Genomic DNA, 18,260 nt, shown 5'->3' on the forward strand with positions numbered 1-18,260 from the left:
AAAAGAGTCTCAAAGAGTCCTTAGAGTAGTACTTGGTATCACAATGGCAAACCAAAAGAAAAGGGACCTTTTGCTTTTTCAGCTAAAACTCTGAGATACCTGGATGAATATATCTGGGTAAATACCAAAGGAATCAGATTACAAAAATGTTAGGACCCTCATTCAGAAATCACTTATGTCCATTTTAAACTGAGCGTAACTCAGTAGTAAACATGAAATATTAAAGTAGTGTCAAATTCGCAGATACTATGGCATTTATTCACTACCTCTAGATTTTCATTTAAAAGGAACTCCGCATTTCCAGATTAGAATTTGTTAGCATTTCCTCTGCGTTATAAATGGATGGTTGTACAGAGAGGGCTCCCCTTCAAAGTTACACCAACCCAACTTCATCCCCCGGTTGGAGCCAAGTTGAGTTACTCTATCATGAAGACCTGAGTTCTGATGCCGTCCCTCTGTAGACTCTTTCTCTGAACACTCCTCACTTTAGCAGAGGAAAAGGATGTCTACAGGAAAAAAGATGAAGACTTTTGTTATTCCGTTTCCATGTTAGTTTTTCTATAATCCACAGGGGAAATAGAAATCTCTTCTAATACATTTTGGGTAGTGTAGTAGGTTAGTATCTGCTAAAAAGGTATGTCCACCTCAAACCTCAGAATGTGACCTTATTTGGAAATAATGTCTTTGCAGATGTAATGAAGTAAAGAGTTTCTGGTTTCCCCCAGATTCTGCTGTCTAGGGAAATGGGAGGACAAGAAGACCCTTCTACTCTCCCTCTCTGGTCCAACTGTCTTGTGCAGACTGGGAATAGCAAAGCTCGTTCTTCTGTTATGTTTTTCCAAATTTCAGTGCTCAAATATAGGCCTTTGAAAATCAAATACTAAGAATTTGATTCCTTTTGTTATCTGCAAGCTTCTGTGTCATCCTTTCTCCAAAACAACAAAAGTGGAAAACTTTAGCTGCCTGCTCTAGGAAAAAGGACAGAGAATGAGAAAACTTCAAGGGAAGAAAAACTTTGTTAATATCCCAAAATATTTTCCTGCACTTACTAATCTATAAGAATTAGATAAACAGTATTTATTTATGAGTGTGATGGTGATGATATGTATTTTTAAATATAATTTTTAAATTTTTAAGTGGGCCTGCATTGAAAACTCTGGAATACCAAATATTCCTTCATTTCCTAAATACAGTTTTTTATACAACGGTCAGAATGATGGGAAAGGCAGGCAGTTTGATGTAGAACTTAGCTCTTCGCATTTTAGAATATTCCATTAAAGTTAGCGGTCTGCCTTTTTCAAGGTTAAAAACACAAGAGGAAAAGTGACATGGGTCATAAATATGTATTAATACACAACCATGCATTGTCTGTTCAAAAATATGTGGTTTTCTATTTCTTATTCTCAAAATAGCACTGGAAATACCTAAGGAACTGAAACTTTCACTTTACACACGAACCTCATTTTATTTTTTTTAAGTTTTTATTTAAATTCCAGTTAGTTATCATACAGTGTAATATTAGTTTCAGGTGTAGAATTTAGTGATTCAACACATACATACAATACAACACTTAGATTCAACACATACATACATACTTACCTTACATACAATACCTGGTGCTCATCACAAGTGTTCCTTAATCCCCATCACCTATTTAACCCATCCCCCACTTACCTCCCCTCTGGTAACCATCAGTTTGTTCTCTACATTTAAGAGTCTGTTTCTTGGTTTGATTCTCTCTCTTGTTTCACTTTGCTGGACAAACCTCATTTTAACCTCAAGCTTGTTTATCAAACAATGGTTAAACAATGTTTGGGTTAACTTCACAAAGACTTTCATCCCAGAACACTTCCTACTTGATAGGCCACAAAAGGTAGTTTCTTCAGTGGCCTTAATTTTCTTTAAATATGCCCAGGATAATGTCACACCCTTTAATTTCTTCAGAGCTGCCTCCAAAGGTATTAGGAGCCTACAAAGAGGCTAATACTTTCTGTCCAGCAAACTACTATTGTCGTTCAAATTCAAGGAGATCCAACACAGTTAGTTGGATGAATTGTTCTGCCTGGCCAGTCAGCATCCAAAGGTTTATTCTAATCGCCCAGGGCACCTTTACTCTGGGGATCATTCCTTTCTGAGAAAAAGATACTCCCAAGAATGGGTGCTGAGGTGAGTAAATGTCTCAGAATCAGGAATGCTCCACTTTACATAAACCCAAACTTTATAAATCATCTGTTCATTCATTAGTCAATAAACATGCATACTTTGTAACCCATAAGGTTTATGCCTTCATTTTAATAATAAAAAAAATAAAGGAGACCATTTGACACAGCATCATTACATCATCCTTTGTTTTGGCCTCCTCTCTGTCAGAGACACAAGTCCCTTAACCTTGGATTATTCCAAACCCAAACATCAGGGGTGCCCAGGAGTGGCTGTTGAAAATTGATGGGAACTTTTGGGAATCCTGCTCTGAGAACTAGAGGCAGCAGCCTCCCCTGAGGGCTGGCGAGAGGTGCTGCAGTTCTGAGCTCCACCTCCAGAAATGCTGATCTCCTAGGTAGTTTTGGAGCCCAGAAATCTTCATTTTTAACAAACATGGCAGATGAACATACTTGTTAACATTTTGAAATGATTCACTTCCCAATGCACAGACAACATTATTACCCTGTTTAGAACACCTAGAAAGTGGTTAATTAGTGTAGAGCAGTGGTTTTCAAAGGCATCAGATCAGGCTTGTAAAAACCTAGATTGCTCCTCCCTCCTCCCCCCATCTACAGTTTCTGATTCAATGTCTTTGGAGTAAGACTCAAGAACTTGCTTTTGTTTGAAGTGCCCAAGTGATGCTAATGCTGATAGTCCTGGATCTACACTTTGAAAACCAAGTGATCTAGACAGACTCTTTCTTGTGCAAATGAGAAAACAAACACTTTCCAAAATGTATGGCATCTTATAACAAGAATTAAACAAAATTAAAAATACCTCTTTTTAAAAAAAAATTTTAATGTTTATCTTATTTATTTTGAGAAAGAAATAGGGCAAGCAGGGGAGAGGCAGAGATAGAGGGAAAGAGAAAATCCCAAGCAGGCTCAGTGCAGTCAGGACAGAGCCCCATAGGGGCTCGAACTCATAAACTATGAGATCATGACCTGAGCTGAAATCAAAAGTCAGACACTTAACCGACTGAGCCACCCAGATGTCCCTAAAGATATTTCTTTAATGCCTGTGTTCTCTTTCATCATATTAGCATGCATTATTAATCCTAAGTGGAGATATAGGATGCAGCATTTCCAAATGTATTTCACCACAAAGCTCTCTCCTCAAGGAGAATCCTGGGAAACTATTTGAGGAAAGCCCAATATAGCACCATAACAAATTAGTGCATTTTAAGAAACTTGGACCTTTCCCATTCCCATCCAGACCTCATCCCTTGAACCACCCCCACCCCCATACCTCTGCCCCAGTGCCAGAAGAATCTGAGAGCATGGGAGGGGCAGGTACATTGTCCAGAATACAAATCATTGTGTAATCCACTTTTCCATAAAACTAAAATTATAACGGGTACCTGGCAGGCTTGGTCGGTGGAGCGCGTGACTCTTAATCTCAGTGTTGTAAATTCAAGCCCTACATTTGGGTGTAGAGATTACTTAAAAATAAAATCTTTAAAAAAACTAAATTATAACAAATACTTGATGCAAGTGAAATGATGTTTTAGTATTTCATATACTTCATATACTTTAGAGGAGCTAGTAAGAGCCATATTTTAAATATATTTAAAGTAGCTTTGTAGTCACTGAAGTATATAAAAAATGCATAGGTTTATAAGATTATTTCCTACTATACTGCCATAAGGAGATAAAATGCATATACAAATAAGTAGAGTATGAAGCAGATTACAGTAAGCATAATAAGAAAGATACAAGCAATTTAAGTAAATTATAAGTAATTATATAAATAAATATATATACATATGTAAATTAAGGACCACTTGCAATCTTATTGGAGTGTTTGAGCTACTCATTATTAACAATCAACAACTTTGCTAAAGAAAAGAAGTATGCCTCTTCTGATGGACAAGATTTTTGTGTGACTAAATTAGCTGTGCTCTACTGCAGTGGGAGAAGGGCTCCAGCTGACTAGGGTCAATTTCATAACGCAGTTCTCCCAAAACTTGTTCTAAGACTCACATGGGACACCAGTGGAAACTATGGATTCCTAGACCCCACACTAACCAAACAAATCAGAATCTACAGTAGAAGATCCTGGAAAACTGTGTTTTTGATAAGTGCTCCAGTTCCCAAATTTTATTGTAGAATAAGAGAGACTGGGTTTTCTCTGAGGTGTCTTTGAGGGTAGAGCCTCATTCATTCATTTATTCATTCACTCACTCAGTTAGCAAATATGTACTGAGCTCATGTGGCATGCACCACCAGATTTTTCTTCATCTGTGTCATTAATTTTTATTTACATTGTTAAATAACAAATATTCAACTGAATAAATTGATCAAATTGGCTTTATGTAAGGACTCATGAATCAAGCACCATCCAATATAGCAGGTAGAAAGAAGTTCTGTTGAGCTGCAGAAAAGGAAGTTTCTAAAGACAGAGGAGAAAAAAAAAAAAAAGGAAATAATTAACCAAGAATGCATTGTTTTAGGCAAGGTTGCCCTACTAAGAGAAACAGAGGGGGTTTATCAGTGGATTATCTCCTAGTGCTGACCAGGAAATTTCAAATTGACTGGTTAAAGGTCACATTCCTGGGGAGTTAAGACTACAATTAGGTTAGGTATTAAGTCTTGCTTTGCTGATTTGGGGATTAGCACAAGTGACATTATTTGGAGTCTGCTGTCTCCTTTTTAACAATAGTATTATTCCATCATTTTTTAGCTAGAAAAAATTCTTTTTCAATAAACATTTATATTGTTAATCAACACTATTATTCACTCAGCAATACATAAGGAAATGATACGCCCTAACACAATGGTCTTCTAGTAAAGTGCTCATTATATGACCTTATGACGCACACAAAAAAACCAGACAACCAAACTTTAGTGGGATCATTACCAAAGTATGAAAAACCATTCTGCTCACTGCCCCAAACATCCTTAAGAATGAAGGATTTAAAATATAGAAACACATATTCCAAAAGCTGTTTTCTTAAAAATGCTAACTTTCCAACTTTGCAATTTTGGCTATAATTCCTATGTTCTATATTCCTGCCTTCTGGTGGGGGGAAGTAATGAGTGGGAAGAAGCAAATGCTTTGGGAAGGCAGAAAGAAAGGTAAAAACTAATTCCTAAAAAGCTTGTGTGTTTAAAGATGTTGCTGTTTAAAAAGAGATTGTCCCAAAAAAGATATGCTCTATCTAAGGAAGTATGAGCAGGTTTGTCTTGCTTCTTTCTGCATTCTAAAAGTACCCACATCTATACTAATGTCACATCTCTTTCCTTTTTTTTTTTTGACTCTGTGTGTGTGTGTGTGTGTGTGTGTGTGTGTGTGTGTGTGAGTGAGTATGTTGTGTTGAGGTACAATAAGGTAGAAAAGGAGAAAAAAGGAGTAGGATTAAGAAAATGAAAAGAGAAGCAGCATAAATAACTACACATGTCAATTTGTTGGACTAAATCATTGCAACCAAGGCCACAGAGTGAACCTCTTAAAATAGAGAGCAATGGTGAGGGACAAAGTATTAGCACAGGGTGCCGAGCCCATGATTTTAAGCACTGAACTATCAGTTAATGGTAAAAAATGTGGCAAATTGAAATAGTTCAGTTGTAAAAATTCAGTTCCATACAGGGCCTGCTAAAGAACCAGAGTGAAAGAAAATCAACATCTACTGGCACTCACCCCATCCCTGATCTCATAAATTTCCCAGCAGCAGTGAAACACTAACCATAGAAACAGCCCTGTGTTTCTGGAATGCTGTCACCTCACCTCATTTCCATTGCTGTTTTTTGAGGTCTGGGCGGATGTGTCAGGAACATGAACATGAACATGAACGTGGGGCAGGGGGTGTCCTCCTCCTCCTCCTACAAAGCCAACAAGGAGCTGGCAGCCTGAAAGGAGAAATTCTTCAGACCTTTGCAAACCACTTCTGCCTTTGCTCTCTAGATACACAACAAGCTTGTTTATAAAAATAATCAGTGCCTCAACATATCCAGAGCCAAATTACTTATCTTACATGTCTTATTTATAACATGTAAATGTATAAAAAATCATAGCATAAATCTATAAAAAAATTTATTTTTTAAATTAATGTTTTAGTAATACTTTAATGATTTACAATGTTTTCATTGATTCCATAAGTAGCAATAGTGATGAGCTTAAATTCCAGTTAATAACTACTTCTGGTTGTTATTTAAATGAATTTTTGGGGATGCCTGGGTGGCTCAGTTGGTTAAGCATCTGACTCCAGCTCAGGTCACCATCTCATGGTTAGTAAGTTCGAGCCCCACATTGGGCTCTGTGCTGTAAGCTCAGAGCCTGGAGGCTGCTTCAGATTCTGTGTCTCCCTCTCTCTCTGCCCTACCCCTTCTCACACTCTGTCTCTCAAAAATAAGTAAATGTTAAAAAAAATTAATAAATGAATTTTTGTATAATTCACACAATTCTGATATAAGAGCCTCAATAATGGAAATGAAATAGACAACAGAAAAATAAGCAATAAGTAGTATTGGTTAAATATTTAAAGCCAATGTCACACAAAAGCTGAAATTCTGTAGGTAGACTATGTATTGATAAATCATCTATTTGGCCTAGGAAAGAAAAATTTTTAATTATTTTATTATTTTAACTCTTTAGTAAATTTTGATAATCTGTTTCACTTAAACATCTTAGAAGCAGTTTTTCCATCTGTAAATGAAGTGACAATAGTGACCCAATAGAATTATGAGGATAAAATAAAGTACCTAGTACAATGTAGTATGTATTTGCTAAACACAAGTTCTCTCAGAGCTAAGTGCTAATATTCAATTTCTCTGTTAAAATGGGAGAATTAAAATCTCTCACAGAATCCTCCTTCCTTATATCTAAAGATATGAACCAAGTTTTTTAAAGTAAAACCTTGCCAAAAAGTCAACAAACACAGCCAAACCAGGAAAGGGGGAAAGCCAATGCCGTAAACCAAAACCGGACAGCCAAGGAAACAAATAGGTAATTCTGAGCCCAGAAGAATAGATCATTTTGTAAGGCTCTTAAACCTATCCCTAGAACCCATACTGGAGATGCAGGAAAATGTTGGAAAATGTCATCATTTCTGTAGTGAGACCACAAAATTAAACTACACCAAAGCTCATAGTTTCAGAAAAAATTCACTGCTTTGTTCTCACTCATGAGATTCCACCTGGGCTCCCAAAATGCTATAAATGTCCAACCACACTTAAACCATATTTTAATCCAATAATTCAAAAGGTCTCTGTATCTATCAGTGTTTAATGGAAAAACCAGAACCCATTCTAGGTATGTTAAACAGAATTTAGATACAAAATTCCCGGTAAGGCTGGAAGAGTGGGCATCAGCAAGGCTCCCATTAGTGCCATTGAATCCAAGAACACATCAACATAGCTGCAATCCAAAGACTGAGACAGTGACTACCCCAATCACTGCTGATCCTGCTGTCCCTACCACTAACACAACTGCCTCTTCACACCCACAGAGCTGGTAATACTCGAATTGTCATGCTGCTGCCATAAGTGCCTCTTAACACAGTGTCTCTGTTTTAGACATAGCAGCAGGAAAATGATCTCTGCCTTTCTTCTATCAACCAAAATATGTGTGAGTACACATGATCCTGGCTGTAAAGAAGATGTGAAATGTTATGAGCTTTGCAGTCTCTACTTTCCAGGAACACACCAATGAAGGGGGAGTTGAACAGAGGTTGAGCAAGCCAATCTACAGTATCCACCATAGGTCCATTTCAGCTCTACAATACATGGGCCATGTCCCTCATAATCCACCCCTTTGGTGACTCAATGCCCATAAGTGTTTGCCTCTTGACTTTATTTAGTCTAAGGCAACAATGAGTCTTGATTCCTGTCAACAATCTGGCAAACTACTGCTTGAGCCAGCACACTGAATCCAGAAACCTATATTAATTAGCTGTGCTCAAAGTTATAGTCCCTCCTCCTAGTATAGTATATTTAGAAATTGTTCCCAAACAATTCCCTTGAGTTTCTGCTTATTTAAAATAGCAAAATCTTTTGGTATGTAGATCTTCTTTTTCTGAGTCCAACTTGTGCTTGGCTTCTTGGGTGTGTTAGGATCTGACTCTAGTTATAATAGTCTGGGAAGCAGAAAAGAATACTCAAAATGTGGGGCCTGAAGAGACCTCAAAAGTTATTTACCTCAAGTAAAGCAACTAGCACGTCTCCAACAGACTACAACCAACCTTATGGGACAGGGAAGGGAGAGGTTTTTGCTGACAGGAAAGGTTCCATGGGATGGGGATTCAAAGTATTTAAATTCAACTCAACGTACTCAAATGTCCCATTATAATTTGCAGGGCTTCTCTCCTTCCAAATCAGAGTCTTAATGTTCACTTAAAAGAGATAGCAAAACATGAATTCAGCTTATGCTGTAACCTTTGTAATCCACTGGATCAGAGTCTATCAGATTTGAGGTTACATCAATCCTGAGATCACAAGAGATAAAAGATTATCTTAGAGTGATCATGGAAGCTCAGTAGTTCTCTGAACTTTTTCATACTGATAAGATTGAACCTAAACCCTGGGCTTATCATTTTCTAGCTTTAATCTCCCCAGGACATCTCCATAGCTATCTTATTCCACAACTCTAGAAATTTCTCATTTTCATTCTAATGATTTACCATAGCAACTACTGTGCCAGAGTGTAGCCTTCTAAGAGGCACATCATAAGGAAGCCATAAGTGATCATTGAAGTCACTTCTTTGTCACAGTGTGACATAAACTTTGAGAGTCCCATTTTCTAATAGTAACAGTATTGCCATTATCTTCAACACCAACCAGTTCAAATCATCAATCTAATGTTTCCATTCTTGAGAGCATTATCTGCAATCCCTTCTAGAAGGAAGAAACAGAAACCACTCTTTTTTGGGGGGGGGGGGGTTGGGCTTAAGAAAAAGCAGATTTCATGCTAGGAAGAAGGTGTTTATAGAATCACTGTTAAGGCTATAGAAGCAAGAATCAGGAGTGGAGAACAAATCACCATAATTGCAAGCCCAAGATCAAGAAGTACTAGTGACATTCTGTCACTGTCACTAGTACTGCTAATAATCTCTTTACTTGTGAAACTGAACCCTGAGACTGGTTGCAGTAGCTGCCCCAACTCCCACTATATACCCACAAGACCGGTATCTATAAACTTCCGATCTCACATGCGTGCATTCAAATGGAAGAACTATCTGTAACAAGAACCCTAGTTGCTAAAGGTATGGAAAACATAGATTTGAGCTACCAACTTCTAAAGAACAAGAAAGCATTCTAAACCCAGTATAGAACAAAGGAGGAACAAACTGCACAAATTCTACCACAGACTCAATAGCTTGTAGTCTCTATTTGGCTGTATAACCTCAGTCTTTCCAATTTCCTCCCATTCTTCCTGTTTCTCTAAGATACCATCCTCATGGTGTCAGAGGCTGGGGAGGCACCTTGAACTGATACCTGGGTATTCAGTGGATGGTATTTTCTGTTTCTAGGATGTTGTTCCTGGCCACCTAGTTACTGGTACCCATCTGGGGTCTCATGCTGAAGAGTGTGGTTGGTAAACTTGAGGGCCATCACTTATCTCCCTCTGAACTGAGATCTCATTATATTATTTTGCTACTTCTATTTTGAAATCTTCTGTAATAGACAAGTTTTAAAACTAAAGAGGCATGCTAAAGGAAGAATATTTTAAACACAATGTTTAATTTAAATAAACTTGTATTCGATTTTTCACTTTTAGTGGGATTTCTAAAAGCAAGACTAATTTTACAAGTATAAATAGCATTTATGCTAGACTTAATACTAATTTATAAAAACAGGAAAATTTTGGGGTGGCTGGGTGGCTCAGTCAGTTAAGCCTCCAACTCTTGGCTTCAGCTCAAGTCATGATCTCATGGTTTGTGAGTTTCAACCCTGCATCAGGCTCCATGCTGACAGTGCAGAGCCTGCCTGGGATTCTCTGTCTCCCTCTCTCTCTGCCCCTCTTCTGCTCTGTCTCTCAAAATAAATAAACTTTAAAAAATTTTTAAAAAAACAAGAAACTTTTATAGGTTTTGTCATCTTCTCATATGTTTATGCATCCTTAAAGAGTCTTGGCAACATTCTGAAAAAATTTTAAAACCTCTGGAAAGAATCTCTGGAAGGATTGTACCATCTGCAAAGATGTCCAGAGAAGTTGCTCCTACACCCCCATGCAAAGTCCATTCTATCACATAATTGGCTTCCTTGTCTCTTATGTTTAGTATTAACTAAAAGGTCATAAGGAATTTTTTACGGTAAAATTATTTCTTTGGTTTTCTCCCCAAGGAAGGACTTTTATAATTTTTATGTTTTTTAATTTTGTTTATTGTTTATTTATTTTTGAGAGATAGAGACAGAACATGAGCAGGGAAGGGGAAGAGAGAGAGGGAGGCACAGAATCTGAAGCAGGCTCCAGGCTCTGAACTGTCAGCACAGAGCACGACACGGGGCTCTGAACTCATGAACCATGAGATCATGACCTGGGCCAAAGTCAGACGCTTTACCAACTGAGCCACCCAGGCGCCCCAATTTTTATGGTTTTTTAAATGATACAAGAGCTTAATATAAAAATCAGAAAATATAAATGAGAAAATATGTAAGCACTCAGAAGATAATTCCTGTTAAAACCATCCATGACACCATGGTGCCCTTTAAAAGAGAGAACGAACGAACGAACGAACAAACAAAAGAAAGAAAGAAAGAGAAAGAAAGAAAAAAGTAAGCAACGTGATCATGCTGGTCAGGTTCTTTTTTTCTTTAACAGTCATGATCATCTATCCATGTTAATACATCTCCAATATCAGTTTAAATGATAGAAGAGAAAATCATAATTAATATGCTAGGAACAGTATGCTGTGTTTCAGTACTTAAGAAAGCACTGTTTCTTAAAATGTGGTTCAAACACTACTTGCCAAAGAATCACCCACAGTGCCCATAGTGGAGATGTGGGGACCCATCGCAGACATGTGAAATCAGGACCTCTAGGTGGGGGCCCAGAAATTTCCATTTCTCAACAAGCTCCCAGATGATGCTTGTCTCTCTTGTGACAATCACCTGTTTATTTTAAAGAGAGGACTTATTTTTCCCAACACACCAGAGTATTTCTGTTTTCTTGAATTTTTTGCTTTCTGATTTTTATTTTAGGAGACAACAATGGATGGCCTATACAATTTGACAAATACTTTGCCAGTTACTACAAAATGACTTCCTTGTATCACTTTGAGACACGAACATCTGAATGCCGTAAGTAATCAGAGGGATTGAGTCTCCTTTTCCATGAGTTCATAATAAGATGTCATGTTTTTAAAAGTTGGATCCAACATATTTTTTAAAAGGTTAATTATAGTTTTCTAACTGCAAACTCTATCAGACATGTAGCCTTAATTTGAGAATTCTATTCAAAAGTGACTCAGGGATCCCAAGTAAAAAAAACAATACATTATGCCAGATACTGTTATGAACAAAATTAATGTCTGTCAGTCAGGGTTGCTATTATATGTCCCTTTTTCACAATCACTATAGACTCTGATACAAAGGGAACTGTAGAAACAGAAGGGCAGAGAAGCTGTTTGGATTTTAATGTTTGCAAGTGAAAAAGCTTCTGGGGTCTAAACTACTTTAGAAATACAAAAAAGTCTCATCAATACAAGAGCTATTAATACAAGAGCTATAACCTGCTATGTTTAGTCGCATACTGAAAACTTCCAACACACAGGAGGGGCTGTGGGAGGGTATGACCTTAGGACGGACTCTGCAATATTTTAGAACATGAAGATCTTGTCAATTTTTCCTTTTAAATAATTTGTGTTTATTCTGATAAATTATGCAAATGTAAATTTGTGCCAGGGAGTTACAATTTGATCTTAGCTCTGCAAAACCTTGGTTAAATAGTTGGGGGTGGGAGTGGAGAGAATCCTTTACTATATTATTTCCTTTATGTTCTATTACAAGTTGTAAAGTTTTTTTCTTAAGGTTTAATATTTTTTTTGTCTTCAGCATTCAGATGAGAATAATAAAAAACTACTACTAACAGTCCCCAATTTAAGGACCATACTTCTATCCTGCCAATCCACAGATTACAAGCAATCTGTCTCAGTCTAACATTTTCTCCTTGTACAGAAACCAAATTACTCGATCGTTGAAAAGCTAAAACTTTTTGAGAATGAAAAAGGTAACAGGTATAATTTAACTGCTAATAGAATAAAAACAAAAAACAAACAAAAAAAAAACTAATGAATTATGCCATGTTATCTCAAAACATGGATTTTATTTTTTTGTTTTATTGTATAGCCTTTCCTGAGTCTATAGACTCAGAGACTACCAGCATTAACTTGCTGGTGCATTACTTATCTTTTTTATTTTAACATAGTTGAACTATCCTGTATAAACCATTTGTATCATATTTTCACTTAGCATTTTGACATAATCAGGTATCCATGCTATTATAAGCTCTTTTTGAATATACTATATATTTTTAAGTGTTATAATTTGCTTACTCATTCTTTGGTTGTTGGATATTTTGGTGTTATTTTTTTTTTCATTTTTCCCTATTACAGGTAACCCTGTAATCAACGTATATGAATTATTTTAACTCTGTCAATATAAACAGAAAAAACACACCGGAAGTAATGCTAATTTCACTCCCTCCATTTTAACCCTTCCTAGTCTCACTCTCAGAACCTTCATCTTCTTTCCCAACCCACACCCTTCCTTCCCCACAACACTCACGTTAGACATGGCTGTAACTTGGAGACAGAATCCATTTTCAGAGATCCATAGCCAAAATGGTTACTTACAACCATAAAACTGTTTAAAAGTTCTTGGCGGAGACTGTTTACAAAAAACACAAAACCTAAGTTATGATTTTGATCTCTTGTAATCCTATAAAATAGTCTGCAGAGTTATTTGGGAGGAGAGGTAGAACACCTGTCATCCCATAGCTGAGCAAAGGGAAGTTTAGTAGGTCAAAGTCATCTACCACCTTTGTCATGGAAATCTCTAGTTTGCATTAAGACACTTTTCCACTCTCTAGAGGCTTTGCAGTAAAGGTCAAAAACTGGAAGCCTACAAGCAGAAAATTCTCATAGAAAGTTTTCTTTGTTCTGTGATGTTTTAAAATATTTTAAGTTGGCTATTATCATTTTTTAAGTACCTATGTATGACATTGTATTTCTGGCTTCTTTGAGAAAGCTGGTTGACTTGGCTACACATGTTCTTATCCTAATATGGCAACAGTTAGGAGAAGCTGTTCCACTGGGACATCTGGACAATGCCTACACCTATTTTGCCAGTCCCCTGGACATAAGAGTCTGTTACCTCTACCATACAGGTTAGGGTTTCAAAGTAAACGTAGAGGGAAAACACTCCTCATCGTTCTCATTAATCAACCATTCCTATTGTACTATTGAGCTATACGAACACATCATTGAAAGTCTAACAGACATTAGAACTATGAGGTCACATCTTTAAGACCATCACTACAGCCCCACAAGATGGCCAAAGGGATACATTCAACTCTTCCTCTTCCCAATGGCAGCAGTGAGAATAGAATGGCTGGCTATGCATTAAAAATTTCACTCCCAGGGGGCCTGGGTGGCTCAGTCAGCTCAATGTCTAACTTTGGCTCAGGTCATGATTTCACAGCTCAGGTCATGATCTCACGGTTGGTGGGTTCAAACCCCACATCAGGCTTGCTGATGTCAGCATGCAGCCCACTTTGGGTCCTCTGTTCCCTTCTCTCTCTGCCCCTCCTCCACTTGTGCGCTCTCTCTCTCAAAAATAAATAAAACATTTTTTTTTAATTCACTCCCATAAATGACATTTTTGACATCCTTACATCCCTATGTAATCCAATCCAAAAGAAGATCATAAAAAATCCTTTAACGAACTCCTGAATTTTCCAGAAAAAAAAAAAAAGAATTCTACCAACACTATAATTCATGTTTAGCTCTCCTCTTTCTCGCTAGTTAAAAATGACTTAGTCTTCCATTAAGGGTTAGATTATGTTATTAATAAATACTTTATTTTTTAATGTTTTATTTACTTTTGAGAGAGAGAGAGAGCAAGCATGAGTGAGAGGGACAGAAAGAAAGAGGGACAGAGGATCTGAAACAGGCTCTGCACTGACAGCAGCAAGCCCAACTGGGGGCTCAAATTCATGAACAGTGAGATCATGACCTGAGTCGAAGTCGAGGCTCGCCTTTACTGAGCTTCCACCCAGGCACCCCGATAAATACTTTATTCTTAAGTAGCAGCTTTAACATGGACATTAAAGCCCATCACACACTGTCAGTCATGTGACCCCTGGACATAATCACTCTCCTTGCATGAGTAAAAGCAGATGACTTCATTCATTTTTGCAGCAAATGGAGAAGAGTAGTCTGCTATTTAAAAAAACAAAAAATGCATGGGTTCGTAAATTGTATGTGTTTTCTCATCTTAATGTTCTAGCATCATTTTAACATTAAATTAAAAGCAAACTTTGTAAACTTAATTTAAAGCAGTGCCCAAATTGCTTAGGTAAAACAGGACATACTTTTGTACTAAATAGTTTTCTCATAGTTTTTCATTTCTTTCTTTTCATTACCCTCCTCTTCCTGGTCCCATTCCTTACTACTTCCTCCTTATTCAGTGGTCGGTTCTGTGCCCGTGCCATGTCTTTGCCGAGGTTTAGAGGTTGACTGTGATGAGACCAATTTACGAGCTGTTCCATCAGTTTCTTCAAATGTGACTAAAATGTAAGTAGAAAAGAATGGCTTCAACCTGACAGCCAGAATAGAACCTGGAAAATTGTATCATACTTAAGGCCCTGTCATTATTAATGCATTTTTATTCAAAGATGATATCATTGTTCTCCATCAATTATAATGATTGCTGATATTTATTTTACATTTAGTAAGTGCTAGGCCCTACTCTAAATTCATCTATATATGAATTTATTTGGTCCCTGATAATAATCCTATCAAGTATTTAGTGTCTCCACGTTTTACCTAAACAAAAAATGTCATCATTTATGTGCAAGTAAAGAGAAAAGACTGCCAGTTAAACTATGATATAGAATTTTCTTATTACAAGAATGGACATTTATTGAAAGAGTTCTTTTAGACTTTGTTAGAAACATTCCTATCTACAAACAAGCAAAAAAAGAAAAAAGAAAAATAAAAAAAAAGAAAAGAAGGGACAAAAACTGGATAAAATATTCCTAGAACTTCACATTTAAAATCTAACTCTTCTGAATCACATCTGACTGAGAGAGGTTGCTATTGTTTTTTTCCCAAGTAACTCAAACTTATATATATAAAAGAAAATTATCTTCACAATAAGTGGTTTGTTGATCCAGTAATAATTCCAATTCAACAAACTTTGGGAACACAGTCACACACATTTGGCTGAAACTTTTCAAAAGCAATCAGTGGTGGATAGATATTTTCATCCAATATTTTTGCTGAGTTTTTTGTCTCACCCAAGTGTTTTAGTGCCTTATGGTTCTGACTTTTGAGTATATGAAGACAAAATCGGAGTAATTCTTAAATTTACAAATATGGGTAAGTCCTGCCTTTGTCAACCCAAACCACATAACACAGCAACTCATATGCTTGAAGTATATGAAGAGGTGGGGAGAGCTAGAGTTCAGAGTTCCTGTGGATAGTGGTGCCATCAAATTAACAGAATCTGGGAGAGTTTACTCAATTGATAGTGACCTGAGGAGTTTATTCAACTTGGTAATAAGCTAAGAATATCAAACGGGTGAAACCACAAAGACTTATTTTCCAAGGTAGGTGATAATCCCACCTGAACTAAGGCAAGAATTCTACCCTATCCCCAACTCACCTCGCTCTTTCTCGATAATTAGTCTTAGTATTTTACTAGAATTAAATAACAATCGGAGATTCCATGGAGAGTTGCCATGCTTTAAGTCATGACTGGACCTGTTCGGTATAAAAATTGATGATGATTGCATTCTATTTTCAAGGAAAAACATTGATCACCCCCACTGCTTGTATCAAATTAGCAGAAAATCAAAGAATACCCTGATGCTGCCAGTCCCATTTTTCACTTTCCTACAAGTAAGATTTGAATCTGTTCTTCTGCAACTTAACTTTGCATAAGAAAGGAAGAGATGGACAGAACTGGAGGAATGGAAGAAGATAGGCAATGACTAACCAGAGAGTGTGTACCCCTAAAGAATACCTAAAGCCATTCTGATTCAAATTTAAATAAAAAACTGTTTTGGCTCAATACATACATTCACACATACATTCACACAAACGTTCATAAAGAGGTGTGTGCAGTCCTGTGGGCCACCAGTTTTTAACCCTTTGTACAGAGAAAAAAAAAAACTGGGATCAGCTCCTTGTGAATGACTGACTACAGGAAAACGAGAGAGAAGGAAGAGTCCAAGATGATTTCAGAGTTTCCCTCCTGAGTAAATAGAGTGATCCAAGAATGGGGACACTTGGTGACAGTAAGTGGCTAAGATTAGGACTCCAATTTTAGATGGATTTTTCAACTTGAGGTTAACAGGTCACTCAGCAGAAATTTTCAACAGGCATTTGGAGGTGTAGAAATAAAGCTCAGGAGTTTATGTCTGTAACACTTTCTTTTCTGTTTTGTTAAAAAAAATTGCATTTTCTTGTGCTTTGGATTGAGCAGCTTGATTCAAGTTCCTCATTTCTACTTTTTTCTGCAGAAAGCTGACTCAGCATCATACTCACCCCAGTCTTTATTCAATTCCATAGAGAAAAGGAACACTAGGCTTTACAACAAATACATTAAAAGAGTAAATATCAAATTTTATTACTGAGTTCATTCCGTATTTTGAATTGGAACTCTCATAGGGAAATGTCAGAAATGGACTAAATCATATATAAGTTTTAAAGAAACCAACAATCCAGATAATATTTATTAAAGTTGGGGGGGGGTACCTGGGGGGCTCAGTTAAGGTTCCAAGTTCGGCTCAGATCATGATCTCTCGGGTTTGTGAGTTCGAGACTTGTGTCAGGCTCTGGGCTGCTTCAGATTCCGAGTCTCCCTCTCTCTCTGCCCCTCCCCCGTTCTCACTCTTCTCTCTTCCTCTCAAAAATAAACATTTAAAAATGTATATATATTTATTGAAGTTGGGATTTTTAAGACATTTCACATAAATGCTAATGAGCAAAAGAGACAAACAGATAAACATGATTATTTATGCATTGTTCTAGCTTCCTAAACATTAATTTTGACTGCATGAGAGCTGACGATAAGATGCTGGAATTTAACCACTAAACCACATAATCGATTGTAAGAGCTTTCTTTATCAAAACTGCAGCTAGCTTTGATAATAGTAATTAAACTAAGTAGCTTCTCTCTTTCACACACACACTTCACTTTGTGAAGAGTCAAACTTGGAATATTACATTTTAAAACTCAAGAATTTATTATATTAAAAAATTTGGAGTTTGTCCTATTCCGTGAGAATAATAACACCTACCTTTTTCCGTTTCAACAGGGTATTATGAAAATATCAAGAACGCTCTTTGTAAAAATACTTGACATCACTTAGAAGGAAGTAGCCTATAAATCCTAGGCACTCTTAACAAAACACCAACTTCCTAAGAAACCATATTTAGGAGTCCTTAAATGAGCTTTCCTTTCCTCCAGAGTAACCTTCCCACTCAGGTGAATTAGCTTTTCCTCTTTTATTCTCTCATTGAACCTCACCTGTGTCTCCTTTAAGCACATCAAATTTCTTCCTTGTACTACAGTGGTTGGGGTTCTAATCTCTATCAGAGAAAGGGAAATGCCATAAGCTCCATGGGGGCCTACAAAATGGTTTTTCTATATATCCTCCAAAGTTCCCAATAGAGTATAATAAGCTCGTAACACTGTTTTTGAATTGAATTTATAAGAAAATATATATAATAAAAATAAAACAAGCTGATTGCCTTTTTAGCCTTGGGCTATAAAACTGAAGTTACTTTCCAAAGAAAAATCTCTATTTATAGATAAAATATGTTCTTTTTCACCCCAATAGAATATAAGCTCTAAAGAGCAGGGATATTACTGGTTATTTTCCAAAGTGCAAAT

The 18,260-nt window shown here is 36.8% G+C and overlaps 1 protein-coding gene and 1 long non-coding RNA gene across 3 annotated transcripts in view; one reads left to right on the forward strand and one right to left on the reverse strand.

Annotated features, from left to right (window-relative positions):
• Positions 1 to 18,260, forward strand: part of RXFP1 (relaxin family peptide receptor 1) — a 111,408-nt gene that overhangs the window by 47,340 nt on the left and 45,808 nt on the right. For both annotated transcript variants that reach the window (XM_049631233.1, XM_049631234.1), the window contains exons 3-4: positions 11,340 to 11,438; positions 14,827 to 14,932. In XM_049631233.1, coding sequence (XP_049487190.1) covers positions 11,340 to 11,438; positions 14,827 to 14,932 — 205 coding nt within the window. The remainder of the gene's footprint in view (positions 1 to 11,339; positions 11,439 to 14,826; positions 14,933 to 18,260) is intronic.
• Positions 237 to 13,243, reverse strand: LOC125923154 (uncharacterized). Its single transcript, XR_007457923.1, has 3 exons — positions 12,924 to 13,243; positions 5,929 to 6,050; positions 237 to 506 (listed from the first exon to the last, which is right to left on the reverse strand). It is a non-coding gene; the product is annotated as an uncharacterized LOC125923154 (long non-coding RNA).

The sequence above is a fragment of the Panthera uncia genome, chromosome B1, assembly GCF_023721935.1.
Source record: "Panthera uncia isolate 11264 chromosome B1, Puncia_PCG_1.0, whole genome shotgun sequence".
NCBI classification, from domain to species: domain Eukaryota; kingdom Metazoa; phylum Chordata; class Mammalia; order Carnivora; family Felidae; genus Panthera; species Panthera uncia.